At 48.0% G+C, this 20,919-nt stretch overlaps 1 protein-coding gene across 6 annotated transcripts in view; it reads left to right on the plus strand.

The window, feature by feature from the left end:
• The window catches only part of SEMA6C (semaphorin 6C), a 147,622-nt gene that overhangs the window by 80,053 nt on the left and 46,650 nt on the right, over positions 1 to 20,919 (plus strand). For all 6 annotated transcript variants that reach the window (XM_053278272.1, XM_053278271.1, XM_053278270.1 and 3 more), the window contains 2 exons: positions 18,664 to 18,822; positions 20,026 to 20,140. In XM_053278272.1, the coding sequence (XP_053134247.1) occupies positions 18,723 to 18,822; positions 20,026 to 20,140 (215 nt within the window). In that variant the 5' untranslated portion in view covers positions 18,664 to 18,722. The remainder of the gene's footprint in view (positions 1 to 18,663; positions 18,823 to 20,025; positions 20,141 to 20,919) is intronic.

Raw genomic sequence — 20,919 nt, forward strand, 5'->3', positions numbered from 1 at the left:
CGCAGCGCCAGCAGCTCAAGCCTCTCCTTGCCACGTGTCCATTTGTACCTAAATAATAACGTGAATAGTGCTCATGCGCGAGAATGGCCCAGAGTTCTTCTGTAGGAAAAAATGGGGGGGGGAGTATGTAGATTCCCCCCACCCCCTCCATGGGCCAATAGGTGCTGAACCATTTTCTACCATTGCTAAACATCAAATTCTCCAGAGCTGAGAACTCAAATGGTGCCTCTGCTTAAAAAGTTGGGCTGCTACTTTTAGCTCCGATGGGCCACGACCGGTTTTGCAGAAACTAGCAATGTGGCCTGTTGCATTCTGGCAGCGGCCGACTCCAATTTTGTCTTCTGCCTTGGCTTGTGGCACTCGGTGCCTGGGCCCCAGGCCTGCTCTGTAATTAAAAGCCACCGTCTTTGCATGGCTGAGGTGCTCGCTGGCTGCACACCGTGGCGAGATGGTAATTAACTCTGCTAACGATGCGTGTGCCGGCTTGGGAGTATCTTTCCAAACAATGGATATGGAAGGAAGAGGTTCGTTACTGTGGAGGCTGAGAAAAAAGATGGAAGATGGAGCAGCTTTTGTGGGGAGAAGGTCTCCCCCCCGCAGATCATAGGAACATAGGAAGCTGCCGTATACTGAGTCAGACCATTGGTCTATCTAGCTCAGTATTGTCTTCACAGACTGGCAGCGGCTTCTCCAAGGTTGCAGGCAGGAGTCTCTCTCAGCCCTATCTTGGAGATGCTGCCAGGGAGGGAACTTGGAACCTTCTGCTCTTCCCAGAGCGGCTTCATCCCCTGAGGGGAATATCTTGCAGTGCTCACACATATGCAACCAGGGCAGACCCTGCTTAGCTAAGGGGACCAGTCATGCTTGCTACCACAAGACCAGCTCTCCTCTCCTTCTGAGAGGCTGAAGGGAGGGCATTGGAGTTTGACGATAAGCAACCATTTTCTTCTTCTGAATTCATCTTGCATCGCCTTCTGGCCCCTTCCGACCCTTATTGACCTTTCTAGTGTTCAGTGTGTTGGAGTACGTACCTCATTCTGGCCCTCTAGGATCACCAGCCGAACCCCACTCCCACTTCCCCAGTCCTAGAACCTGACAGTGTGGAGTGTGACCCTGCTGAGACACGACACGAATGTGCCTTGGGGCAAATGACCCTCCAGAATCGCAGTTAAAATATTGTCTCGTTTCGTTTGATGAATCGCATTCTCGTATCAGACTAAAGGTCCATCTAATGACCCTTCATGGTTTGGGCCTTAGATAAAGGCCCAGTGCAAAGCTTCCTTCTCCTAAATGTTTCTGCCCACCCAACAGGGTCATGGGGTGGGAGGGTCTGCTTCACATCCCGATGTTTGAGGAGGGGCGATTGGTGTGTATGCAAGGCAGGGCCTTCTTGGTTGTTGCCCCGGGTTCTGGAAAGCTCTTCCTGGGGACGTTCATTTGTTGCTCTCTCTCACTGCCTTTAGGAAGTTGGTAAAGACTATTTTGTTCACCTGTACATTTGGCCTTTAAGAGGTCTGTTTTTATACTACTATGTTTTAATAACACACAATAATATACAATTGTATTTTACTGGTCCTTCAAGAACTGTCTTAAAGCTTTCTAATACTGATTTGTGTATTTCAGTACAGCCCTTTGGAATCTGCTTGCATGCAGAAGGTTCCAAGTTCCCTTCCTGGCAGTATCTCCATGATAGGGCTGAAAGTGACTCCTGCCTGCACCCTTGGAGAAGCCGCTGCCAGTCTGTGCAGACAATACTGAGCTGGATAGACCAATGGTCTGACTCAGTATATGGCAGCTTCCTATGTGCCTATGTCTCTAGAAAAGGTGGTATGTACATGTAATGATAAATAGACCAGAGTCCTGTTCCCGTGAGTAGTCAGCAGCTCCTCTCTCTCTCTCTTTCTAAACGCTTGAGAGAGAGAACTGGCCAGAGGTGTGCTTACACAACCCACTTCAGGCCTGCCCGTATGGATAGGAACCTGCCTTATACTGAATCAGTCTCTTGGTCCACAGTATTGTCTACACCAGGGATTCTCAACGTTGGGTCCCCAGATGTTATTGGCCAAGCTTTGGTCGGGGATTTGGTCGAGCCAGCGTGGTGTAGTGGTTAGAGTGCTGGACTAGGACCGGAGAGACCCGAGTTCCAATCCCCATTCAGCCATGAAAACTAGCTGGGTGACTCTGGGCCAGTCACTCCTCTCTCAGCCTAACCTACTTCACAGGGTTGTTGTGAAAGAGAAACTCAAGTATGGAGTACACCGCTCTGGGCTCCGTGGAGGAAGAGCGGGAAATAAATGTAAAAAATAATAATAATAATAATTATTATTATTATGGGAATTGAAGTCCAATAACATCTGGGGACCCAATGTTGAGAATCCCTGGTCTACACTGACTGGCAGCAATTCTTCCAGGTTTGAGGCAGGGTCTTTCCCAGGTCGACTTGGAGATACTGCCTGGGAGTGAACCCGGGACACTCAGATGCTTTGCCATGGAACTACGCCCCCATCCCACCTGAATGAATGAAAGTCCTCCTTGGGAAGCCGGCCAATGCGGACCATATGAATCTCTGACGCCGGTTGTACTCATGTTATGTGTGCGCGCGCATGCGTGCACGTACGCACATGGAGAAGGGGAGAGCTGGCACCTCTAGAATTCCTCCCCGCGTTTCCACGGCAGCGGTTTAAACGCCGACGCGGTCTCTCTGGCTCCGAAGCTTCGGCGTCTGTCGCCGCGCGCGTGTGTGTTCGTGTTCCCGAGCCGCGCGGTCGGCCAAGATCCCACGATAAAACACCCGAGCACATGGTTGTATTTATAGCGCCAACTCGCTCCTCGCCGACAGATGGTTTTGAACACACTGTCATTTTCACAGTTTCTCGCTCTAACACAGGTCTATCCTTCCCTGCACATTATTGTATGCGTGCGTGTGTGTTTGTGTGTGTGCGTGTTTAAGTCCAGACACAGAGAAATCTAAAGCAAATGGCAATGCAAGCAGCTCAGCCCCTTCTTGCCATCTGCCTCTCCCTGTGAGCAAGCCAGGAACCTCAAGACGTAAATCCCACCGTACCCACCATCCACCCCCAGTATTATTATTATTATTATTCCATTTATATCCCGCTCTTCCTCCAAGGAGCCCAGAGTGGTGTACTACATACTTGTGTTTCTCCTCACAACAACCCTGTGAGGTAGGCGAGGCTGAGAGAGAAATGACTGGCCCAGAGTCACCCAGCAAGTCTCATGAGGCTGAATGGGGATTTGAACTCGGGTCTCCCCGGTCCTAGTCCAGCACTCTAACAACTACACCACGCTGGCTCACCAGTAGGATGAGAGCTGAGGCCCCCTTCTGGCCGGTGCTGGGTGTGCAGATCTTGCACTCGTGCTCCTTCACGTAGGGCTCCCTCTCTGGTGTGGTTAGAGTGCTGGACTAGGACCGGGGAGACCCGAGTTCAAATCCCCATCCAGCCATGAGACTAGCTGGGTGACTCTGGGCCAATCACTTCTCTCTCAGCCTAACCTACTTCACAGGGTTGTTGTGAAAGAGAAACTCAAGTATGTAGTACTTGGGCTCCTTGGAGGAAGAGCGGGATATAAATGTAAAAATAAATAAATAAATATGTGGGCTGGGGCTTGACACACGGAGACTGCAATCCAACAGGGAAAGCGGGAGCGGTGACAAGAGTTCCTCCTTGCGCCCGGTGCACTGTGTATACCCCCCTCCCCTGCTCCAGACCCAGCTGCCGTGTTCTGGTCTGGAAAATATTTTGCAGTGTGATGCAAAGCTCGGAAGACATTGTATGGAGAGCCATCTTGTTCTCCATCTGTTTTGATGCCATTTCTCCCCCACCCCTGCTTCTTCACAGTAGAGAACAAGCTGCAATTAATGAAGCACTGATGGAGGTTGGGGAGGGGTGTGTGCGCAGAGAGAAGGAATCTTCCCCTGAGGCAGTCCTTATCATTTTCTCTTCTGCGGGAGGAAGGTATCCTCTGAAATGTCACCAGTTGGCCGCTGTTAAAGGCAAGATGTGGAGGTCAGGAGAGCACTTGGGGGGTCTGTGTGCATGCACGCCAGGGGACCTCTCCTAACAGGGCCATCAAAGCAGCAATTCTTTTTATATTGCGCAGGGGGAGAGCAACTGGCCCTGTCCGACCCCAGCACAGCATCCCTCCAGTGGTGGCGGGTGGTGGTCGCCATCACCGTCACCATCGTCCTTGATTATGGTCGCTGACCCGAGATAATATATCGCAGCAGATTAATAACAAATCCCCTGCATATCACCGAATAGGCCTCCATAGTTCATGCACGGAGATTTAGCCAAGGAGGCCGCTCTACATAAATTACAGTTTGGATTTGAAAATAGATTTCAAATTACAGGTTATCCACGGCTCTCGGAGTACACTTATCCAACCCATTAATTTATAATATGTACTAATTAAACCAATAACAATCATGTCTTCCGTTGTGTGTTTCTTTTTAGACTGTGAGTCCTTTGGGGACAGGAAACCAACTTCTCCATTATTCATTTGTTGTCCCCCCTACGTAGACTTTGAAGGCCTTTTTTTGTTGAAGCGTGGTATATAAGTCAGTAAATGTCTTGGAAGAATCTTAGCAGGATCTTAACAGGAGCCCAAAGGGGGTGGATTGTCCCGTGCACGTGGGACAGGGCCTTCTCGGTCATTGCCCCCAGACTTTCCAATGTTCTCCTGCACCTCAGACTCAGTCACATTTTTTTAGAAAGCAAGTGAAATCTTGGCTTTTTACGGCTTTTTACCCAGGCTCTTTTATGAGTGGTGGTGCTTCTGTTGCTGCTGCTGCCTTTTATGGTCCCATGGTGTGTGTGTGTTTTGAACTTTTATTTATTTCTTTATTTGTTCGGTTTCTAGACTGCCCTTACAAAATAGCTCAGGGCGGTTCACAAATACCACAAAACAGTCAAAATCAATCAATGATTGGGAAAAAAAAATTAAAATAGAATCAAGCCGCTAGAACCCAATTTATTAAGAACCCTTTAAAGCAATTTTTAAAACCCTGGAAGGCCAGGCCGGACAGGTAGGTCTTTGGGGCTCTCTTAAATGCCAATAAAGAGTTCAAATGGCGGATTTATGCAGGGAGTGCATTCCACGGTCTAGGAGGGGCTACAGAGAAGGCCCGCCTCTGAGTCGCCATCAGACAAGCCGGTGGCAACTGGATATGTATTTTTTATACTCTGACTTAATATTTTTATTGGGTAACTTTTATAGGCTTATCTGGTGTCAAATGTTGTTGTAAACTGCTTTGGGAACGTTTTAATGAATGATAGAGAAATGAATAGCTTGCCCAGCCCACAAGCAGGAAACCCACTGGTGGGGCCGTGGCTGGGATCAACACCATCCCACTATCCCTGTTTCCAAGGGATGCTTGCTATTGTCGGAAGCCTCTCCCTGATTTATCTCTGGGAGATGCTGGCGAGCTCGTTTTCCACTTTGTGTGCCTGATGTGGACCCCAGAGCCATTGTTTTCCATGTTCCTCCCCGCTGTGGAGTTGAATCGGAGATACCTCTTGACTATGGACTTGGGCTCTTCACTCTATCAACCCTAAGTGTTTGTTGGGCCTGTTTGAAGCTTCAGCCAAAGCTGAATCCTGGCACCATGCCAAGATGACCATTCTGTGGGGTGGGGTGCTTTGCCCAGTGCTGGAGATGGGGGAGCTCCTTCTAAGAGAGCCAGCGTGGTGTAGTGGTTAGAGTGCTGGACTAGGACTGGGGAGACCCGAGTTCAAATCCCCCTTCAGCCATGAAACTAGCTGGGTGACTCTGGGCCAGTCACTTCTCTCTCAGCCTAGCCTACTTCACAGGGTTGTTGTGAGGAGAAACTCAAGTATGTAGTACACCGCTCTTTGGTCCTTGGAGGAAGAGCGTGATAGAAAATGTAAATAATAACAACAACAACAACAACAAGAAGAGGGCCCTCTTGAGCCTGGTAAGAGGGCTTCCCAAACGTTGTTGACTACAACTCCCAGCATCGCCAGCTGCAATGGCCTTTGGCTGGGGGTGCTGGGAGTTGTAGTCAACAACATCTGGGGGGAGCTTTTTCCAGGCAACGCTGTTCTTGAGGCCCTGCGCCGTCTTGCGAGGCGTGCCCAGAGTACCTGGAAGCGTAGCTATGATTGAGCAGATGGGTTCAAAGGATCCGGGCCTCCGATCTCCTGAGGGCCGCCCAGCTCCACCCCTCCCTGTTTTCTTCATGATCTCCCTCATGCCAAGGGGCCGCCAGGTGATCACCTCCGCCCCTGCTCCCAGCAGTGCGAAAAGTGTAGCCCTATGCATAGGGCAGCGCAGTGGGAAATGGCTCTCGCACTGAAGGTTTTTTTCTGGCATGGCCCCGGCGTGGGAAATAGTGAAGATCGCTGCCGTAGTGTGCAGCCTTCCATGAGTAGGGAAGAGAAGCTTGCCTCCACGTGGTTCCACTCCTCCTGAATTCCAGCATAACAGAAACATCTCTGATCAGATCTAGAATTCGAACACTTTTTGTAGCTGACAATCTGTCTGAGTCTTTCTGCTCTTCTGCACGACCAATGTGCATGGGCCGAACCCTGCAAAAAAAGAGCAAGGTTTCTGTGCTATGTGTTTTCGTAGTCCTACTGATGTGGCCTTGCTGTGAGTGTGGGTGAAACACCACAAAGGATTCTGCTGCAATCAGGCCTGTAGCCACAGCAAGATTTCTGCTGGCGGAAGAGCTGGTCTTGTGGTAGCAAGCAGGACTTGTCCCCTTAGCAAAGCAGGGTCCACCCTGGTTACATATGAATGGGAGACTTGATGTGTGAGCACTGCAAGATCTTTCCCTCCAGGGATGGAGCCGCTCTGGGAAGACTAGAAGGTTCCAAGTTCCCTCCCTGGCAGCATCTCCAAGATTTGGCTGAGAGAGATTCCTGCCTGCACCCTTGGAGAAGCCGCTGCCAGTCTGTGAAAACAATACTGAGCTAGATAGACCAATGGTCTGACTCAGAATATGGCAGCTTCCTATGTTTCCTATGTTGTGTGGGTGTTGTCTGTGATGCTGAATCTGAACGTGGATCCAACCACTGCTGCAGAGAGGGTGTTCTTTCTGAAATCTCTAGGTTGAACCTGAACTGGAATGGAAAACACACACAACGTCGAAACCAGTTCAAAACGAGTGGCGGTTCCATAATTTAACTTTCGAGAATAGGGCCACAACGTAGTATGCTGAAGAATCCAGGTTCACTCCCTAGTGGCATCTTCAGACAGGGCTGAGAAAGGTTCCTGTCTGAAACCCGAGAGATGCTGCCGGTCAGTGCTGACAATAGTGACCTAGAGAGCCCTATGGCCTAACTCAGTAGGCAGCATCGTCTATAGAACTGAGCTAGTTCAGTGTTTTCTTTGTCCAGAGGTCTGCCAAGATTCCTCTCTTGATCTTTTTTTCCCCCTAAGCAACTCCAAATGGGCAGCAAGAGAGGAAACGTGGCCAGATGGTACTCCTGGTCAGGGAGACCACCGTGAGGGTCCACATCCTCCAGCCAGAAAGCCGAAACATTTCTTGTGACTCCAGCCTGCCTCCCCACGGAGCCTGGCTGCCACCCGCTTCCCTAGATCGCATCCTTCACCGGCTCTCCTACAGCTCAGTTCTCCTTCATATACGATATAAATATATAATATAGAATTATTATTAAACCCAATCCCCCCAGAGCCTGGATTCTAATTATACACCAGCTGGAAAGTTCGGTTTAACAAGTGTAAACAAATCCGACACAGCGGTTCGTCTCACCTCGTCAGCGTCTTGGGAAATATATATATATTATTATTTATTTTTTAAGGGGAAGGAACGGTGACTGCTATGTTGGAAGGGATTAGGGAGACTTCAGGCATGGAGATCTTGGCAGAAATTAATTTTCAGGCTGCATGAGAAAAGTGTGTGTGTTTGCAGCAGAAAGGAAATACAAGCCAAAATAAGATTGGCTGCGTTTTCGTCTTGTTGCTGCTTACAAACTCAGTGGGGATGGATGAGAATGGCCTGGTGTTGGTGGGGAAAATAAAAGTAACCTGCCACCAGTCTTCCCAGTAACAAGCTGGGGATTATGGGAGTTGTAGTCGTCAACATCTGGTAAACCTTGTTACAGGGAGCACTGCCTGCCACCATGAGGACTTGGAACTTGGGTTTGGAGAGAGGTTTCATCTGGAGGGAGCCTGATTGTATGGTGCTAGGGGTGGGGATAAAATCTGTTCTCTGCCACCATGAGGACTAGGTACTTGTGTATGAATAGAATAGAACAGAATAAACTTTATTACGATCATAGATCAGACAATACAACCAAAAAGTTACATAAGACTAGAGCGTGTAATACAAACAATGTAGCAAAACCGAGCCACATTGAAATTGGTCTCTTTGCAAAAGTAAGATAACAAAAACGCTAAATACAATTCATCAGAGTGGCTTGGAAACTTCCCCAAAAGAGGAGAAATTAGTTTTGAATGAGCATCGCTATAAAACTTACAGTATGAAATAACATGAGGGGTAGTTTCTACGGCTCCTATCCCACAGGGGCAAATCCTTCAGTTAAACGGAATCCCTTTATATCTACCATCCCTAACAGCAGTCGGAAGGGCATTTAGGCGAGCAAGAGTAAATGGACGCCTCAATGTAGGGATAAGAATATTATCTAAATATGCTAGATATTTATTCTCTGGTGAGGATGGGCTGGTTGCGGGTTGTCAAGAGGATTTTTTTAAAAAAACAACAACCTTGTTCTTTGCCATTGAAGACTAGACATGCTTTCATTTTTTGGAGAGTCAAGAATCTCTCGGTGGCATTAAACGTTTCGTACCCCTTTGCCTGCTGCGGTGTCTTTGCCCAGCCAGCTCGTTCCTCTCTTCCTTTCCTCTTCCTCCTAACCAGGTGACCCATTGCCATAAATATCTCCTATCCGTTTCATTGCCATCCATGGCAAAAACCTCTGTGCCCAGCTCAGCGCAGGTTTTGCTCCTGATCTATTTATAAGAAAAAGTTGGCATTGGGCCCCACACATTGGGCAACCTGCCCCATTGCTCAGTCTAATTGAGGATAGGGCCGTGGGTCAGTGGTTGAGCACCTGCTTGGCACGCAGACGAGTCCCGGGCTCGATTGAATCCATGATGGTATCTCTAGGGAGGAGAGCTGGTCTTTTGGTCGCAAGCATGACTGGTCCCCTTAGCTAAGCAGGGTCTGCCCTGGTTGCATATGAATGGGAGACTAGAAGTGTGAGCACTGAAAGACATTCGCCTTAAGGGATGGAGCTGCTCTGGGAAGAGCATCCAGGCTCCAAGTTCCCTCCCTGACAGCATCTCCAAGATAAAGCTGAGAGAGATTCCTGCCTGCAAGCTTGGAGAAGCCGCTGCCAGTCTGTGAAGACAATACTGAGCGAGATAGACCAATGGTCTGACTCAGTATATGGCAGCTTCCTAGGTTCCTAAGGTGAGGGGCTGCAATCTCCTTTTTTTTACAGCCGGGGGAAACTGAGGCTGAGATTAGTGCCTTGTTCAAGGCCTGGGTGATAGATCTTTGCCTGTTGTGCAGTGAAGGTTGACTCCATCCAGGGTAGGACTGGGTGGGTGGAAAGCAGCGTTCCCTGTAACAAGGATTCCCAGATGTTGTTGACTACAACTGCCATAATCCCCAGCTGCAATGGCAAAGGGATGCACAACTTTGGCCTCCCAGCTGTTGTTGGACTACAACTCCCATCATCCTTGGCCACTGTGACTGGGGATGATGGGAATTGCAGTCCAACAGTAGCAGCCCTACATACACCCTTTAACAGCAATTTTTTTAACAAGGCACTCCTGAAAATGCAAATATTGGGCACAATATTTTGACACAATAATTTGACCAGGGACAGATATCAGAAGTTAGGGTTAGTCCCTGGTAAATATGAACTGTTGGAGGTGATGGTCTAACACCCCAAATTTTTTGATGCAATCATTTATATGATTGCTTTTTTGTTGTGTTAGGGTTGCTTTTTTTGTAGTGTTGTATCCATTTGCACATGTATGTCCTTTGACGGAGAGGAGGGGGAAAGACACAAAGAACTGAAAAACATAACACACTGCAGAATATTTGGCCTTTAATAAAAAGAAGATGGTTTTTAATGTGTCAGCTCCACATTGGAAACAATAAGAATTTGGGCTTTCAGAACCCAGGGAGAAATTCAAGTAAAAATTTCAACAGCAACCCTAACGGGTTACAGAAGAGGGAAGTGAGTGTGGGCGATGCCAGTCATTTTCAGTGAGGATTATTTGTTTGTTTGTTTGTTTGTTTATTACACTTGTGTACTGCCCCAAACTCGTGGCTCTGGGTGGTTCACAATGATAAAACAGTTTAAAACACACACAAAAACAAATAAAAACTAACAATTTAAAAATCAATCACAGAATTAAAACCTGGAAATTATCAAGAAGCTGAAAAGGCCTGATTAAAAAGATGGGTTTTTAATTTTATTTTTTTTAAAAAAATTGTCAGAGATGGGGAGGATCGTATCTCAATAGGGAGCACATTTCATAGTCCTGGAGCAGCAACCGAGAAGGCCCATCTCCGTGTGGCCTCCAGACAAACTGCTGGCAACTGGAGACAGACCTCCACAGAGGACCACAATGGACGGTGGGACTCATAATGAAGGAGATGTTCTCTCAAATACCCAGGGCCCAAGCCATTTAGAGCTTTATAACTAGCACTTTGTATTTCGTCCAGAAACCTATTGGCAGCCAATGTAAGTCCATCAGTAAAGGAGTAACATGGTCACTCCAAGATGACCCAGAGACCAACCTGGCTGCCACGTTCTGAACCAACTGAAGTTTCCGGACTACGTACAAAGGCAGCCCCACGTAGAGCGCATTACAGAAGTCCAGTCTGGAGGTTACCAACGGATGTACCACTGTTTTGAGGTCATTGGTCTCGAGAAACAGGAGCAGCTGGCGTATCAGCCGGAGCTGATAGAAGGCACCCCTGGCCACTGCCTCAGCCTGAGAAAACCAGGGAGAGGTGTGAATCCAGAAGTGAACCCAGACTGAGAACCTGTTCCTTTTGGGGAAGTGTGACCCCATCTAAAACAGGCAGATCAAAATCGTCTCTAGAGTTCTGACCCCGCACAATAAGTACCTCCGCCTTATCTGGATTCAGCTTCAGTTTATTCTCCCTCATCCAGCCCATTACTGCTTCCAGGCAGGCATTTAGGGAGGCAATGCCAGCTCCTGAAGAAGTTGACATGGAGAAGTAGATCTGGGTGTCATCAGCGTACTGGTAACACCCAGCTCCAGATCCCCTGATGATCTCTCCCAGCAGTTTCTTGTAGACGTTAAAAAGCGTTGGAGAAAGTACGGCGCCTTGAGGGACACCATGCTTAAGCTCAGATTTTGAAGAGCAACAATCTCCAATTGACACCATCTGTAATCTGTCCTAGAGGTAGGAGCCGAACCACTGTAAAACAATGCCTCCGACGTTCCAGAAGGATACTGTGGTCAATAGTATCGAAAGCCGCCGAGAGATCCAAAAGGACCAGCGGAGCCACACTTCCTCTATCGATTCCCAATTGGAGATCATCCATCAGGCCAACCAAGGCAGTCTCCACCCTGCCCGAAAAGGGTGGAGAAAGGTTTTCGCCTGCCCGAAAGCTTTATGCCAGAGGGCGGGCTGCTGGGCAGATTACAGTCCGTTTTAATATGCTGGAATATCATTGGGTAGATGAGTTGCCATTTAAAGCTGTGACGAGAGAGAGAGAGAGAGAGAGCGCTCAATCATGCCTAAGAACCTGTAATGCATTTGCACCCATCCATCCATGGCTACCCTAATCTCTCTGCCCTGTTCCCTTCCCTACTGTCAAACGTTTAACTGTAAGCAACTTGGGGCAGAGACTGTTGTCATTTGGCTAATGAAATACAGCCAAATGTCATATGCAATTGTAAGAAGCAGCTAATAACAACAACAAAAAGCCAGACTCCCGTTCTCTCCCAGGGCCTTTCTGCAGGATTCTCCAACTCCTGATATCAGTTAAGACAGTTGTCACACACCCTCCTTGGAGGCCCAGCGCTGACGTCACAAGCCAACAGGCCCAAGAGGCTATTGACGTGGGTTAGCGGTCCTGTGGGGGCGAGTCGCCACTTTTTGACGTTTTCCTGGCGCCCCTAGAATCCTTTGGGATATCACAGGAAGAATCAAAACACCCGTTTCGACACCAAAGGCCCAGATGTCGCTGTGGTTCCTGCAGCAGTGGGGGAAAGTGACTCACAAGGAAAACCGTGTGGCCTTTTTTGCTCCACAAAAAAACCCAAAAATGTCGCTTTCCCTGGCCTGGAGATGCAGGGATGTCCAAAGCTTTACCTGTTGACTTCCTTGCTTTCAGGTAGCTGTGAAAGGCAGAGAAGCAAGGGGTGGGAGAACGGGGTGGGGAAGCTAGTGTGGAGAAAAAAGGGAGAGAAAAACAGTACTTGGATCTGCACAGCAAGTAAAATTAAGGGACAACGGGGGGAAAAGAGGCACCTTTCAAAGGCAGCTTTCTGTGTTCTGAATATTATCCCCTTCGGGCCTTAGATTATGTTTATGTCTTTTTAAAGGATCAGAAAAATCACAGATTTGGCAATGAATCCTAGAAATTAAACCTCCATGTTCAAAAGCAGTATACCTTGTTTTTCTTCTGAATTAGGACTAAGCTAGCAGCCATTACCATGCCTGAGGATAAAGTATTCTGTATGTTAATTACATATTGTTTGAAGGAAACAGAAAATGCAAAATAGAGAGTAACTGACCCAAATTATTAGTATTATTATATTTATATACCACTCTTCAACACAAACACAAAAAGTGCCCAAAGCAGTTTGCATAGCCAAACGATAAGAAATTAAGTTCTCTTGAGTATGTGCCATGTTTACCCGAATCCAAGACTAGGTTTTTGCCGAGTTCTGCAGTTCTCCGAAATAGAAATTGTGGGGCCATCTTGAATTCAGAGTCCCCTTTCCTTTTGGGTCAATACAGGTGTTAAGCTGTATTTTTAAAGGGGGCTAGTAACCTATTGTGGGACAATTCTGCTTTTCTCATCTCTCCTTACCGAAAAGCCTTCTTGGCATTAAAGTCAGCGGAGGACGGGCGGCTTACAGTCTCAACGAATGCATCGTACTATAGGCTGTAAAGAGGCTTCTGCATGGACCTCATTCTGACCAGCGGTTCCATGAATGGAAGATGTTCTTCTCAAGATGGCCCCAAGGGTGGGGGGAACCTTAAAAGCAGGGGGGTTTGGGGGGCATCCAAAGGGGGGTTAGAGAGAATCAGCCCTTGTGCAAACAGAACATCCCAGAAGGACATAGGAACCACTGGTCCCTCTCGCTCAGAACTGACTTACACTGACTGGCAGCAGCTCTCCAAGGTTTCAGGCAGGAGTCCTTCCCAGGCCTGCATGGAGATGCTGCCAGGGATTGACACTGACATTTTCTGCACGCAACAACGCAGGTGCTCTGCCACTGAGCTAATGCTCCATCCCCTGCAGGGAATCTCTTACAGCAGACACAGCGCTTGCATGTCGTCAGTCACCCATCCAAATGCAAATCAGGGCAGGCCCTGCTTAGCAAAGTGGGCAATCCATGCTTTCTACCTCAAGACCTGCTCTCCTCCCCTGAAGAGGTGCTGCCTGGCATGTAATACCACAGACTGGCCAGGCGCTTAAAGTCATCCTCGAGATATTAGCAGAGGTATTTCAAACACGTCTCTCTGTTCGTTGCTGAAAATGTTGGTGTGGTTTTATCAATGCTTGGAAAAGAGGCACCTTTTACCGTGGTGATTCTCTTTATTTAGCAGGGGGAGAGTAAGTGGCTCTATCCAGCCCCAGCACAGGACCTCCAGTGACTGTTGCTGGTGTCTATTTTATATTTCTTTTTAGATTGTGAGCCCTTTGGGGACAGGGATCAATCTTATTCATATGGTATTTCCTGTGTAAACTGCCCCGAGCCATTTTTGGAAGAGCGGTATAGAAATCAAATGAAGAAGAAGAAGAAGAGGGAGGAGGAGGAGGAAGAGAGGAGGAGGAGGAGGGAGGAAGAAGAGGGTGAGGAGGGAGGAAGAAGAGAAGGAGGAAGAGGAGGAGTAAGAAGAGGAGGAGGAAGAAGAGAAGGAGGGAGGGAGGAGAAGGAGGGAGGGAGGGAGGAGGAAGAAGAGAAGGAGGAAGAGGAGGAGGAGGGAGGAGGAGTAAGAAGAGGAGGAGGAGGAGGAAGAAGAAGAAGAAGAAGCAGTTTTGTACATCCTATAAATCAGGGCTGCCCAACATCAGCTCTTCAGCTGCGTTTGGGCTACCTCCCCAGCCACAGTGGCCAGTGATCAGGGATGATACCAGTTGTGGTCCAATGGCCGTTGGAGGACCAGAGTTGTGCAGTTCTCTGTAAATATCTGCAATATTTAGCTCGGAGCTGTGTATGTCATCAGAGCGCCCTCTCTCCTCTAGCTCTATCGCGCTAAGAATCTTTCCAGTTGGGAGCTAACAGGGTCTCCTGCACTATATTTCACTACTGCTATGAGTCAACTATTTATGTACTTTTCCCAGCATGGGTGTGCCATATCATTTTCTATGCAAAGCACTAATATAGAGATAGAGATATATCAAAAAAAAAAGTGCCACCCACCCTAAAAAGGTTCAAGTTTGTTTGTTTGTTTTAAATGTTTTTACGTTTATAGCCCCCTCTTCCTCCAAGGAGCCCAAAGTGGCATACATGGTTAGGTTTATCCTCACAGCAACCCTGTGAGGTAGGTTAGGCTGAGAGAGAGAGAAGGGACTGCCCCAGAGAGTCACCCAGTGAGTTTCACAGCTGAATGGGGATTTGAACTCGTGTTTCCCTGATCCAACACTCTGACCGCTTTGTTGTTTAGTGCCAGAAGCTGTCTGCGTTTGTGCCTCCTCTTTCTCAAAAGAAAAGAGGGGTCGAGAGAGGAGGGACGAGAGGACTGGCAGAGGGTCATGACATTCTCCCCTTCCCCTGCTAACAGAGCAAAGAGGCACCTTCTTAAAAGTGGTGATTCTCTTTATTTAGCGGGGGGGGGGGGAGAGCAACTGGCCCTATCCATCCCCAGCACAGCAGCCCTCCAGTGGCTGTTGCTGGTGTCCATCTTGTGTTTCTTTTTTAGATGGCGAGCACTTTGGGGACAGGAAGTTATTTTACTTATTTATTTATATCTATGTAAACTGCTTCGAAGCCACCAAATGGCACAATGGGGAAATGATGGGAGGAGAGCTGGTCTGGTGGTAGCCAGCATGACTTGTCCCCTTAGCTAAGCAGGGTCTGCCCTGGTTGCCTATGAAAGGGAGACTTGATGTGTCAGCACTGGAAGATATTCCCCTCAGCGGATAGAGCCACTCTGGGAAGAGCAGAAGGTCCCAAGTTCCCTCCCTGGCAGCGTCTCCAAGATAGGGCTGAAAGAGGCTCCTGCCTGCAACCTCGGAGAAGCCGCTGCCAGTCTGTGAAGACAATACTGAGCTAGATAGACCAAGGGTCTGACTCAGTATATGGCAGTTTCCTATGTTCCTATGACTTGACTAGCAAGCCAGAGGGATCCAGTTCGAATTCCCGCTGGGATGTTCCCCAGACTATGAGAAACACTTATATCTGGCAGCAGCAATATTATTATTATCATTATCATTATCATCATCATTATTATTATTATTACATTTATATCCCACTCTTCCTCCAAGGAGCCCAGAGCGGTGTACCGTATACTTGAGTTTCTCTTTCACAACAACCCTGTGAAGTAGGTTAGGCTGGGAGAGAAGTGAATGGCCCAGAGTCAGCCAGCTAGTTTCATGGCTGAATGGGGATTTGAACTCGGGTCTCCTGGGTCCTAGTCCAGCACTCTAACCACTCCTCCACGCTGGCTGATATAGGACGATGCTGAAAGGCATCATCTCATACTGCACGGGAGATGGCCATGGTCACACACACACACACACACACACACACACACACACACACACACACACACCATAGTCTACCAAAGACAACCACATGGTTCTGTGGTCACCGACTCGACGGCACGCTTTACCTTTAAACCGCTTTGGGAACTTTGGTTGAAAAGCAGTATATAAATATTCACCATTTGTATTCCCCCTACTGGAGGGGTGCTGTGCTGGGGACGGATAGGGCCGGTTGCTCTCCCCCTGCTAATTAAAGAGAATCACCACGTTAAAAGGTGCCTCTTTGCTTCTTTGTCTCGTCCTCCTCTTAAAAATAAATAAATAAATTGTGAGACATTTTGGAACAACCCTTTGGGCTCTCTAAGCCCACGTTTTCATGTCCCGGAGATGCCTGCAGATCCTCACTCTTCCCTCTATCCAGTTTGCGGACGGGGATTTTCATTGTAACCCTATCACCGATGCCAGCTGTCCTTCGCTAATTCTTGGCCCTGTAAAGGAACAGGCGTGGGGGGGGGGTGAGTGGGAGCGGGGGGCGGGCGTTGTACACACTGTTTATTCACCAAATGAATTGGGGCCGTGGTAAATACCTTGATATTTATAGTGTGGGCTGGGGGTTCATCCAGGTGCTATTCAGAGAGCTGAGTCTATAAACCTGCCCTCTTGCTAAGTGGGCAAAAAGGCACCTTTTAACTGGCTCTCTTATATTTAGCAGGGGGAGAGGAGCAGCAGGCCCCATTCAGCACCGTGTCTGCTTTCCGATTTCTGTTTTCTTAATTAATTAATTAATTCAATTTCTATACTGCCCTTCCAAAAATGGCTTAGGGAAGTTTACACAGAAAAATAATAAATAAATAAGATGGCTCCCTGTCCTCAAAGGGCTCACAATCTAAAAAGAAACTTAAGATAGACAGCAGCCACAGTCCCTGGAGGGGTGCTGTGCTGGGGACGGATAGGGCCAGTTACTCTCCCCCTGCTCAATAAAGAGAATCATCATGTTAAAAATATGCCTCTTTGCTTCTTTGTCTAGTCCTCCTCTTAAAAATAAATAAATAAATTGTGAGACATTTTGGAACAGGAAGTCCATTTTATTTCTTGCTTGCTTTTTTGCTGCATAAGCCGCTTTGAGAATTTGGTAGGAAAGTAGTCTATTTACCCAAATCCAAGGCAACTCTGAATTTCAGACGAGCCCCTAAACAAATACAGGTAAATGGGTAAATACTTATTTACCCAAAAGGAAAAGGACTTGGAATTTAAGCTAACCCCCTGATATCTAACCTCAAAAGGGAAAATACCTAGTCTTGAATCCGGGTAAATACAGTAAATATTCTTAACAACAACTCTTAATGCCCGTCTTTTGGGGAGGACAGAGTGCAGGAGTGTTTTTGTTATTATTTACAGAACGCCACCCATGTTTGGCGCTATACAAAAGATTGTAAGCCCCTCAGGGCAGGGAATTATCTGGCTATTGATACAGGAAACCGTGGCGGGAGAGGAGAGAAAGGGGAAAGATGTGAATGCTTCAGTTCCACATTCTTGAGCTTTCTGACTGATCAGGTTGCCAGCTCTAGCCGAAGCTATTCCTGGAGATGTTTCTTTCCGATATTTTTTCCAATATCTTTCACAAGCTGAAAACACTCAAATCTCCAGTTTTGCTTTCAAGAGTCAGCTGGGGGTGGAGACGACAGGCCAGATCTGGAGACCTGGCAATCCTGGTTATAGAAGAGTCCAAGGAGGGGAGATTGGAATTCACACACACACACACACACACACACACACACACACACACACACACACGCACACACCATGTCTTTCAATGCCATAACTGCTGCAGATGCCCCCACAGCAGGCCAGGAGGAGGGATACTGTTGTTGAGTTCCTCCCCAGCTTTTATGGTTGTAGAACTTTGGCTCAGGGGTAGAGTGCAGGTACCTGTTCAGCCCTCCAGTTAAAAGATCCATGTCTGTAATGTTGGTGAGCTGCTGCCAGTTGAGCGGGGAATCCTGGCTGGATGGTCCACTGGTCTAACGAATGAGAAGGCAGCGCCATGTGATTTATGAGAACATCTCTAGTGGTGGAGACCTAGGTTCTCCAGTGCAAGAACCAGACAGCAGGTGCAGGAGAGTGAACCAAAAAGAGAATAAACTGACAGCGCAGAGGAAACTCTCTCATCTCTATCTATTTTTCTATTTCATTTACAACTCTATTTGACCCCAACTTTCGACAGAAAACTCTTAGCTGTGCAGTTGCAACTGCTTAAAGCAGGGCTGCTCAACTCCGGCCCTCCAGCTGTTTTTGGACTACAGCTCCCATAATCTCCAGCCCCAGCAGTCAATAGCCAGGGATTATGGGAATTGTAGGCCAACATCTGCAGGAGGGCTGAAGTTGAGCAACCTTGGCTTAAAGTGACTCAAAGAACCTCCTTCATCAGGCGTAGGAAAGAAAGAAAAGGAAACCATGCTTAAATGACTTAGAAGCAGGGAGGATTTTGGCTAATCTTGGAATGCTTGGAAGCCTTGTCATGGCACTGTACAAGAAAACTGGGGAACATGTACAGAAATCTCATGGGAGAAAATTCTGTACTCTGGGGGCTACCCCCAAAAAGGCCCTGCTCCTGATAAGAATAATTTGGCCTTCCTAAGGGGAGGAACCTAGAGCAGGGACTCTTGCTGGGAGATCACAAGGCCCATAAAATTGCATTCTTCCATAGAGCTTGATGCATGCCACTTATAATGAATGTTCTCCCCTCTGCCTCTCTCTCCAGGGACACAGAAGCATGGTTCATTCCTAGGGCCTGGCTGTCCTCCCAGGAACTTTCTGAGAATGCTCCTGATTTTTCTCCCTCCTGCTCTCCTCTTCTTGGTGACATCGGCTGCTTCCTTCCCAAAGGACTTGACTCCGCTCAGCACTGTCAGTTTGGCAGGTGAGTAGGATTTGGGATCCCTGGATTTGGAGGGGGGATTTCCTGCCCTCAAGATTGACTCCAGCTTTTAGGGGGCAAATGTCCCACAATGTGGTAGCAAGCATGACTTGTCCCCATAGCTAAGCAGGGTCTGCCCTGGTTGCATATGAATGGGAGACTTGATGTGTGAGCACTGTAAGATATCCCCCCTCAAGGGATGGAGCCGCTCTGGGAAGAGCAGAAGATTCCAAGTTCACTCCCTGGCTTCTCCAAGATCGGGCTGAGAGAGATTCCTGCCTGCAACCTTGGAGAAGCCGCTGCCAGTCTGTGAAGACAATACTGAGCTAGATGGACCAATGGTCTGACTCAGTATATGGCAGTTTCCTATGTTCCTATGTAATGGGCCCTTCCCTACCAGAAGAGTCACTCCACCATCACTGTGCGAAAAGGTATGGCCACAAAGTGGTCACCAGGCAGTCCCAATTCCCCCATAGAAGGCCTAGAACTATTTTCTCTGTAATAGGGCTGTGCCAGAAATTCAAATTGATTCTACTCGAAACTGCATGCACAGAATTGGATTCGTTCGAATCAATTTGAATGCAGGCAAATTCGAATAGATTCAAATGCATCCCACGCTGTGCAAGCAGTTTTGAATCAATTTGTTTGAATTTTCAAGAGTCCCCTTGGAATGGGTTCCGATTTCTGGAGACTCCAGGCTGAGTTTGGAGAATGAAAAAGCTTCCTTGTACCATAGGAATCTCCCTAAGGTCAAAGATAAGACACAATTCATGTGATGGTTGCGATGTATACTTGTATACCACTTTTCAACAGCAGCAACAATTCTCAAAGTGATTGGGGAGGTCACCTGGTCATATGGTAGCAAACATCAGCTGCCCCTTTGCTAAGCAGGGTCTGCCTTGGTTTGCACTTGGATGGGAGATTGCATGTGAGCTCTCTCAGATAGGGGATGTGGCCGTAGCTCAGTGGAAGATCATTGGCATGCCTGCATGTAGAAGGGCCCAGGTTCACTCCTTGGCAGCATCTCCAGGTAGGGCTGTAGAAAAAGAAAACAGAATATGAATTCTGGCATCCTTGCTTCTCTGCCCCCTGTCAACAGCACGTAGAAGGAGGGGGCGATTTGGATCGGGGCCATGGGCCTTAGGGTTAGAGCTTCTCCAAAAGACAAGGCAGGTCTTGAAACAGCATTTCTTCCTGCTCCACCAGGCAGCGCTCGGTACCCTTACTTCCGAGGCCTTGCAGGGGATAATGACACAGCCCAGCTGGGCTTGGATTTCCAGAGCATGCTGCAGCTCAATCACACCCTGTTCATCGCAGCCCGGTAAGTGAGAACCACCGTTAGATGGGGCTGGCGGCCATTTTGTTTCACTGGCCTGGCAACGCCAAGGCTGGTCTGCATCGGGTTCTTCTGCTCTAGGCCTCAGAGCCAGGGCATACAATACCCTAACGAACAGAAAGGCATCCCTGTTCACTGACAGACTTGTTTGTTTGTTTGTTTGTTTGTTTATTACATTTTATATCCTGCTCCTTCTCCAAGGAAGAGTGGTGTACTACATACTTGAGTTTCTCCTCACAACAACCCTGTGAAGTAGGTTAGGCTGAGAGAGAAGTGACTGGCCCAGAGTCGCCCTGCAAGTCTTATGGCTGGATGGGGATTGGAACTCGGGTCTCCCCGGTCCTAGTCCGGCACTCTAACTACTACACCACGCTGGCTCTCCTTTAAAATTTAATGAATTTTAATCCCAGACCCACTCCAAGTAGTTTATGGGGAGGGTACAAAGTGCGGGAGGGGGATGACAGAGCAGGATACAATCTTTTTTTTAAAAAAGTAGATCTCAATCTCTCTCTCTCTCTCTCTCTCTCTCTCTCTCTCTCTCTCTCTCTCTCTCTCACACACACACACACACACACACACACACACACACACACACCCCAAATATCACACAGAACCACTGTTCCCTCTAACAGGGATTCCCAGAAGTTGTTCACTACAACTCCCAGCATCCCCAGCTGCAGTGGCCGTTGACTGGGGATTCTGGGAGTTGTAGTCAACATCATCTGGCAATCCCTGTTAGAGGGAACACTGCATAGAACCATAGT

The sequence above is a fragment of the Hemicordylus capensis genome, chromosome 14 (assembly GCF_027244095.1).
Source record: "Hemicordylus capensis ecotype Gifberg chromosome 14, rHemCap1.1.pri, whole genome shotgun sequence".
NCBI lineage: Eukaryota > Metazoa > Chordata > Lepidosauria > Squamata > Cordylidae > Hemicordylus > Hemicordylus capensis.